The sequence below is a fragment of the Numida meleagris genome, chromosome 32 (assembly GCF_002078875.1).
Source record: "Numida meleagris isolate 19003 breed g44 Domestic line chromosome 32, NumMel1.0, whole genome shotgun sequence".
In the NCBI taxonomy this organism is placed as follows: Eukaryota; Metazoa; Chordata; class Aves; order Galliformes; family Numididae; genus Numida; species Numida meleagris.
Window position 1 is genome coordinate 318,384 of NC_034437.1, and position 7,543 is coordinate 325,926.

At 51.5% G+C, this 7,543-nt stretch overlaps 1 protein-coding gene across 1 annotated transcript; it reads right to left on the reverse strand.

Moving 5' to 3' along the window:
* On the reverse strand, positions 2,159-7,543 carry SMARCD1 (SWI/SNF related, matrix associated, actin dependent regulator of chromatin, subfamily d, member 1). Its single transcript, XM_021379176.1, has 12 exons — positions 7,292-7,543; positions 6,146-6,188; positions 5,928-6,050; positions 5,534-5,656; positions 4,926-5,042; positions 4,493-4,594; positions 4,234-4,395; positions 4,024-4,121; positions 3,455-3,590; positions 2,983-3,105; positions 2,648-2,749; positions 2,159-2,424 (listed from the first exon to the last, which is right to left on the reverse strand). Exons 1-12 carry the CDS (start codon positions 7,468-7,470, stop codon positions 2,371-2,373), a joined length of 1,362 nt encoding a protein of 453 aa, XP_021234851.1. The 5' UTR covers positions 7,471-7,543; the 3' UTR covers positions 2,159-2,370.

The window sequence follows — 7,543 nt, forward strand, 5'->3', positions numbered from 1 at the left end:
CCCGCCCCGTCGAACCGGGCTCCGGCCGGGGCACGGTGCTCCCTGCCCCGGAGCAGAGGGGGAGCGGCTCAGGTCGCTGGCAGCCGGCGGTACGGCTGCCCTGCGTCTCTCTCCCACCCCATTTTCTGCAGAAAAGCAATTTATTTCCTCTCGGTAAGTGCCTTCCCCCTGCCCCCCCCCCCAAGTAGGAAACATGAACCGTCTGACTGCAGACCCAGAACGCAACCCCAGCCTTAACCCCAGCGGTAAGCAGCAGCGCTGACTGCTTGACCTTAGGCACTGCCCTTGCTTCTGTATTCAGGATCTCACGAGCGTCCCCAAGCTTTGTGCAAAGCGTTACCTTCCTACTTTTAGGAACAAAGAAGAAGAAAAAGGGCAAATCTCCTTTTGCCCAGCTTTTAACCGGCCTAGGTAACCTTGAATGTGGTTTTCTCCCGATTCTGTGGTGTGGACACGAGGCTGGCCAGCATTTCTCAGCAGCTTGGCCACTGGATTTCCCTTTTGTTCACGATCCTTTGCTCTTTTAGCACAAAAGCACCCTGCAAAGACTCGGCGGACGCCGTGAGCCAGAGATCCTTTCAAGAAAGGCACTGTGGAAAAGGCTAAAATGGGAAGAACATTTTCTCTGCAGTTTCCTAAAGCAGCTGGCTTTGTTTAAAAGTGAAAATAATCCTGTCCCTTCCCAGGCAAATGCACGAATTGTCATCCACCACGGCAGCTGCTGACAGAAACCGTACTGTCAGCACAGGAGGAGGACAGCTTCCTTCACAGGCTTTTATTAAAACTGGGTGACATCTACAAGGATACAGTACAAAAAAAAAAAAAAAAGTTTGGTCCATGGAAAGAAAAAAAACAAAAACCCACAACGTAATAGTTAAGAAAAGCAGTTATTCTGCAACAGCTATGTTTGCCTACGCAGTGTTCAGCATCCTTCATGTGCAACTACCCTGAGGAGTCAGTGGGCTGCTTCGTCAGCACCAAGACCTTCACCCCAGTACCACAGAGGAGCAGTTTCAAAAGGGGGCAAAGGAGAAGGGAAGGGTCTATTACTCACAGACATGTGGGAACACAGACACGAGTAGGGCCACCCAGGCTCCCAAATTCACAGCAGCCTTCCCGGCCACACCGCAGCCGGGGGTGGGGACGAGGGGGGCTTGTCAGTAACATGGGTTTTGCAGCCGTTCCAAGAGAACGTGACCGACTTCGCATTACAGTCCATTTGCATTACAGTTCCAAGCAGAAATACTGAGATCTAGGCTAAGAGAGGTCCTTCTCTTACACCTGACCGCTGGTTCACTAGTAAATAATTCCATGAAGAGGCATAGGGGCTCCTACTCCCCGTGATAAAGTCTACGTGTACATTCCTGATCCATGACTTGACTAAAAAAACACAAGAGCTTCAGCATGGAAACATCTGCTAACTCATAGATGCTTGGGGCTACCTCCGCTCCCAAGGGATGGATCCACACTCCCAGATCCACAGGAAGGAGCCTCTGGTCCCCACAGCAAATGACACACGGTAACTGTCCCAGAGGAATGAGCAAACTCTGCCCCTGCACATTCCCTCCCCGCTACAGGGAAAGCGAGCAGCCAGCTGGCTTGCTGGAACCATAAGTGGAGTCTTTTCCTCAGCTCTCCAGCGCTTCCACATCCCTGCAGTAAGACAATGCTTCATCTCCCTTGTGGTTCCCAGCTCAAGAAAGTCTGTCATAAACGTGAAGGGAGCAGGACAGGGAAGAAGGGACAAGGGAAGAAACAATTCTCTATACAGTCCAGTAACTTCCTCAAGGAGGAGAGTGACCTGTGAGGCAGCCCAGTGCAGCAGCCCCCTCGCAGCGAGGGAGGGGAGGGCTGGAGGTATGTCAGCACCCTGCCCACTCCATCTCCTGGTACCTTGCTACAAACCGAGGCAGAGAATAGACTAGCCACAGAACTCTGCCCTTCGAGCAGATCCCGGCTTCCCAGAGCCAGGTCTCACGTGTGCCACAACTAGATGCTAGTTGAAGAGGAACGGGAAGAGGAAGAGTTTCTGAACTTGAGAGGAGCTCCAAGTCAGCATTCGTACTGGCTACTGGGGACACTACAGGCAGCACGGAGTCAAGGGGAGGCTCTTGGAAGCCTTGGGACTGACAAGGCAACAGTCAGGAAGAAAACCAGGTAGAAGTGTGTACTCGTTGGAGCCTCTCTGCTTGCCACACCCCAGAAGACCCCAGGTGTCCTAGAGCTGCCCCAGCAGGGACAATGCCAGGATGGATGACGGTGCAGGCCTCAGCACCACAGCGTGGTGACGTGAGCCTTAACCGCGTGCTCTGCAGCACCCTGTCTCCACAAGCAGCTGTGACGCCTTCTGGTTGGGGAGGAGATGAGGGCCTATGTGTTGCGGATTCCCAGGGCCTGCTCTAGCTCCTGCCGTCTTTGCTGGACCTGGAAGAGAAGGGTTGCCTCATTAACACAGACAGCAGCGCAGTATTCGAGTACCATAGAACCCATCTGGATAAGGCTGAAAACAAAATGGGATCATAACGCGTCAACAGTGTCTGAAAGCAAAGCTTAGCACCGCCCCATTTCACCAGGGCATCAGCCCCAAGAAGTGACAGGTTCACCAAGCCACTGGGTATGGAAGGGACCCCTGCCTGGGGACGCTCACCTTGGAGTAGAAGTATCTGCACACAGCTTCCTGAGCCCATGGCTGGAAGTAGAACTCGGCTCTACGCTCCTCTTCAGGATTCCCAACAACATCAGTCATCGTCTGGAAAGCACAAAGGACAAAGCAGTTCAGGGAGTACGAAAGCTCTGTGCTGAACAAAACTGCACCCCTTTGCCTCAAAGAAACTTCAGTTCAGTCAGGTCAGGTTCTTATGCTTGATTTCAGTTCAAGTCTTGCTTTCTGAGCAGGAAATTGCCTTTCTCTCTCTGTGGGAGCTAGTTATAATGAGGGAAGCATGTGACTGGATCCACCTTCCACACAAGAAAAGCTTTTACCTTCAAGTCCCGGCACTGGGACTGGAGCCAGTCATTGATGAAGCCCTGAGGATCTCGGGCAAAGCTCAGCATGAACTCACGCTGGGTCTTCAGCTGGTTAATTGTCTCTATTGTTTCATGGATCTGAAGGAGACAAGCACAGCACTGAGACTGCTGAATAGGGAAAAATGTCAGAGAAACATAAAGAGATCCAACATGTGAAGGTGAATTCTCATACTCTCTCGTTGACTTATCAGGTAGGATTCTCAGCTCCCAACTTCCTGCTCTAAATGTTACAGGTTTTTCCACTGACCATTTGCTTTAAAACTCAGGTGGCTTTACCTGGCAGCAATCTGTAACCATGGTTGCCCCACTCCAGCCTCCAAATGCCCAACAGAGCAAGGCTGAACTGTCACATCCAGGGCTCATCTTGCTCTAAAGACACACTCCTATCTAGCAACGAGGACAGCAGACCTGAAGGAGCTCTCCCTACCTTGTTATCCAGAGCAGCAATTTCCTGCTGACTGGCAGTTGATAGCAGGAATGAATTCATCTGAGTCTTCAAGGTGTCATCCACCTCCACATCAATGTCATAGCAGGCTGTTTTCTTCTGGTCATTAGGATCAACACTAGGGGCATCCACAAGAAAGGAACCAGAAAGAGTGAGTAGTTCAAGAAATTGTCACATCGAACTGTGACTACTCTGGGGTGATGCAGTGTAAGGACTGCAGGCAGGGAAAGGCCAAGCCAGTGTTAGCTTCAGCTCTAACACCAAACAGCAAAGCTTTATTGATGTCTTTGCTGCACACGGACCGAGTGATTGTTCCAAGCAAATTTCTATCCACACGTGTGTAATGCAAAGACAGCATGAGTTCCTTGTGTAAGAGAGGGACACAGTAAGTGTCAGAGGTGTGCATTCCTGTATAAAGGAATAACGGCAGGCAACACAGAGGAACTACTACTGAAAAAATCAGAGCATATTACATCATCTTCCTGTGCCAGCCTCATCCATCCTTTCCTCCCTTCCTTCTAGAAATACGAAGCCAAGTGGAGCAGCCTCACCTGATCACGTGATTAATGATGATCGGTTCGGGGGGCATAAGCAGTGCATGAAGCCTTTGTGGAATTTCAGAGAACTTCATCCGCTGAGATTCAAATATCTGTGACAGAAACACAGGGCTAAGGGAAGGAACAGGAGCTCCATGCCAGACCGCTGCCTGCTGACCAGGAAAAGCTGAAGCAGTTGTTTGTTCCTGCCACAGATTCCATTACCTGCTGGAGGTATTTGTCACAAATGACATACTCCCGCTCGTGGGGGTCCTGGAGCTTGTGGGTCTTGATATATTGCCACAAAGCCTGGATGATCACTGGGCGAGTCTGAGTGTGGATCCCCAGGAGCCGAGCCAAGCGGGGATCCAGTTTGAACTGGGGAGGCTGAAAGAAAAAGCACACAGAGGTGAGACGGGACTATGGCCACAGACACAGCGAAGCAAATGCTACGTGTGCCCAGCTCTGCTATCCAACATCTCACCTGGTAATCGAGCATCAGAAGGACAGTGCAGCGCACGTTGACATCTCCTGGCCTCTTCACCTGGAAGCCATCCGTCTCCTGAGTTGTAGCAGTTCTGTGCCACTGGAATATGTGCAACAGGAGGGGGCTTTTAGCTGCACCCACACACTCGATTCCTTTTGCTCCTGCTTCTTGCCACCCAACCTCATCCATGATAAAAAATTCATCTTATTCCCATTTATGGTTTGAAACAAGAGTTAATGCATTTATTCAGAGCCCTGGCAAGTCAGTGGAAAAGCTAAGATAAGAATTCAAGAGAATTCAGCCCTGGATCCCAGCCACTTGTTAAAGCCTTAAATACCCCACTTCACAAGTTACAAATTACATACAAATTCAGTCTGCCGGAACAACAACCCACTTGTAGAGATAATACAGCGAAAAGAAGCAAGCTCACCTCTACCAGGTGATTGTCAGGGCCATAGAGGTCTTTATCAAGTTCAATGACCAGAGATTTAAAGAAGGATGAGAACTTTCTTTTCTGTTTGGTGGCATCGTATTTGGACAAAGCAGACTGCAAGCAACACAGGAAGGAAGAGAGTCAGGAGAGCAAGTTCCAGGACTCAAGCACAGGCAAGGCGCGTGACAGTGTTCCTTTAAGTTGTGAACACTTACATTCATCAATACATGCTTGAAAATCAAGTTCCAAGTCAAAAATGGTGAAAGACTGGAGATAAAGATGAGCTTGGAGGAATTAACTTACTCAGCAATTACATAAAATGCGAGTGCCCTGGTTCTAAGAGCCAGGGTACACAAGTGCCACTGATCGGCTCTCACCATTAATTCTTATAGCTATAAGAACTTTGTATAACTCATGTTCTGCCATGGGGATACCCATCGGTCTCCGAGTTGGGCTCTCGGTCTCGTCACCATCAGACTCCTTGGAAAACAGAGATGAAGGAGGATATCAAGCCCTTAGCTACACTCCCAGACACTAAGGAGCTGGTTTAATTGCCAATTCCAGATCCATGAAATCAACTCTGTGGTTGGGTGTCTCATACTCACATCTTCTAGCAGCCGTCCTTCCACTCGAAGCTCCCAGGAGGCCACAGTTCCTTCGCCATCCTCTGCATCCGACTTGGCTGGATTGAAGGTATTGGAGATAAAAATACGTAGCTTTCGCTTTTGCTACAAGAAAAAGCATCAGTTCAATATTCATTCTGAAGCAAAGGGATGACCATCTTGCTTATATTTTGTTAAAACTAAGCTTAATATTCTTCTTTTCCCCATATTTCCACTCTCTCAGGACAAACAGCACGGAGAGAGGCAGTCCTGGTTCTACCACCCACTTAAGTCTTGAGCATTAGCATTCTTTACATGCTTACAGTAATATGACACAATCTTCAGAGCCCTCCTACTCTCTTGACTACAGTAAGAGCCCTACACATCCCTCCCCTACCTTAATGGGTCGTTTCAAAGCCTCCTGGATATCCAAGCGTTTCCTCATGATCGTCTGGTCCAATTTCCTTTCAAAGGCCAACAGGTCCATATAAGCTTGAGACTCAGGCACAAGTTCACGAATCTACAGCAGAGCACAAGCCAATCAAGAATGCAAATCACTACCAATCCCCCCACATCTCTGCATCAACAGAGGCTGCGTCTGTGCGTGCCACTCACCCTCTGAGGTAGAATTTTGTCTGCCATCTTCTTCTTTTTAGCACTGTAAAGGAAGGAGCGCATCAAAATGGCAACCACTGCGCTAATTAACAGCGGACATTCACAAAAGGAGCAAGATGAGGACTTATTGTCTGGTTTAGGACCACGGCATCAGCAGTGCTCTCAGCCCTGCAGCAACTCATCACCTGAATACATCTCCAGGGAAGGCACTGAAAGCGGGGCTGCATCACTGGAAAGGAAGCACTGACAGGGTGTCCAACCAACGGGGCTCTCTGGTTCACTTTGCTTTAGACAGACTTTTCTAGGAGACTCGGGGATGCATTCCCAATGTTACTGAGACATCACACTGTACTGCCAGAAACTGAATGTAAGCTTGCTCCTGTCTAGCGGCTGCACATTGCTCTTTTATCTGCTGGAAGCTGCCTTCTCCCAGAGGAGAAGCTGCACAAGAACGCTGAAGTCTCTTTCAGCCACCCAACAAAAAGAAGCAATGAGAGGCCCAGGCCTGGCCCTGCACACAGAAAAGCTTTGTGCTGCTACGAGCAGCCAGCAGATGACACCAAGCCAGCGCCTGCCCCTTCAGCGAGGACTTGCAGCTCACTCTGATTTCAGCAGTGCCTGCCTGCTCCCCAGAACATGGATCTTTTCCCATGGGGCTTTGTGGGGAGAGAAGCAGTGTGAGTGCACCCACCTGGGGATGTCCTGAGCACCCCCACTGCCCTGGGAATGCACAGAGGATGCCTTGAAGACCCCTTGGACCCAAGGATGCCCCAAGACTCCTGCTGCCCCAGGGATGTCCTGAGGATACCCAGGGACCTCTCGAGACCTCGGTTGCTACGGGGATGCCCAAGGATGTCCTGATCCCTCCACTGCCCTGGAGGTGCAAGGGGAAGATGTGAAGGCCCCCACTGCTCCAGGAACCCTTCCTGTTTCAGGGATGCTCAAGGATATCCTAGGCCCCTCACTGCCCTGGGGATGCCGGGCAACATCCCGAGGACACCTGCTGCTCTGAGAATCCCTCGATACCAACGGGATGCCCAAGGATGCCCCAAGAGCCTCGCTGCCCCAGGGTTGTCCCAGGGATGTCCTGAGCCCCCCCGCTGCCCCGGCGATGCCCTGATCCCCCCCGCCGCCCTCAGCCCTTACTTGTGGTTGCGGTTGGGCACTGCCTGGGGCTGCACCTGCTGTAGCTGCTGCGGCGCGGGCCTCTTGCGGGCCTGGTCCAGGCCGGCCTGCGCCATGCCGGGCCGCACCGCCGGGCTTCCGCCGTACCCGGGCGGCCCCATGGAGGGGCCCTGAGGCGCCAGGCGGCTGCCCGGTAACATCCCGGGGCGCTGCGGGGGGAAGAAGAAAGCCGCTCCAGTGCCTACCGGGGGGGGGCGGCCCCGTCCCCGTCCT

What these genes read in the sequence shown, in the direction of transcription:
- SMARCD1 (XM_021379176.1), bottom strand. Translation starts at nt 7,470, where the DNA reads ATGTTACCGGGCAGCCGCCTGGCGCCTCAGGGCCCCTCCATGGGGCCG. An exon ending in CTGACAATCACCTGGTAGAG is followed by an intron (nt 4,595 to 4,925) that starts GTGAGCTTGCTT and finishes CACATATTCCAG; the next exon opens with TGGCACAGAACTGCTACAAC. An exon ending in TTGCTGCTCTGGATAACAAG is followed by an intron (nt 3,106 to 3,454) that starts GTAGGGAGAGCT and finishes TGTCTCCTTCAG; the next exon opens with ATCCATGAAACAATAGAGAC.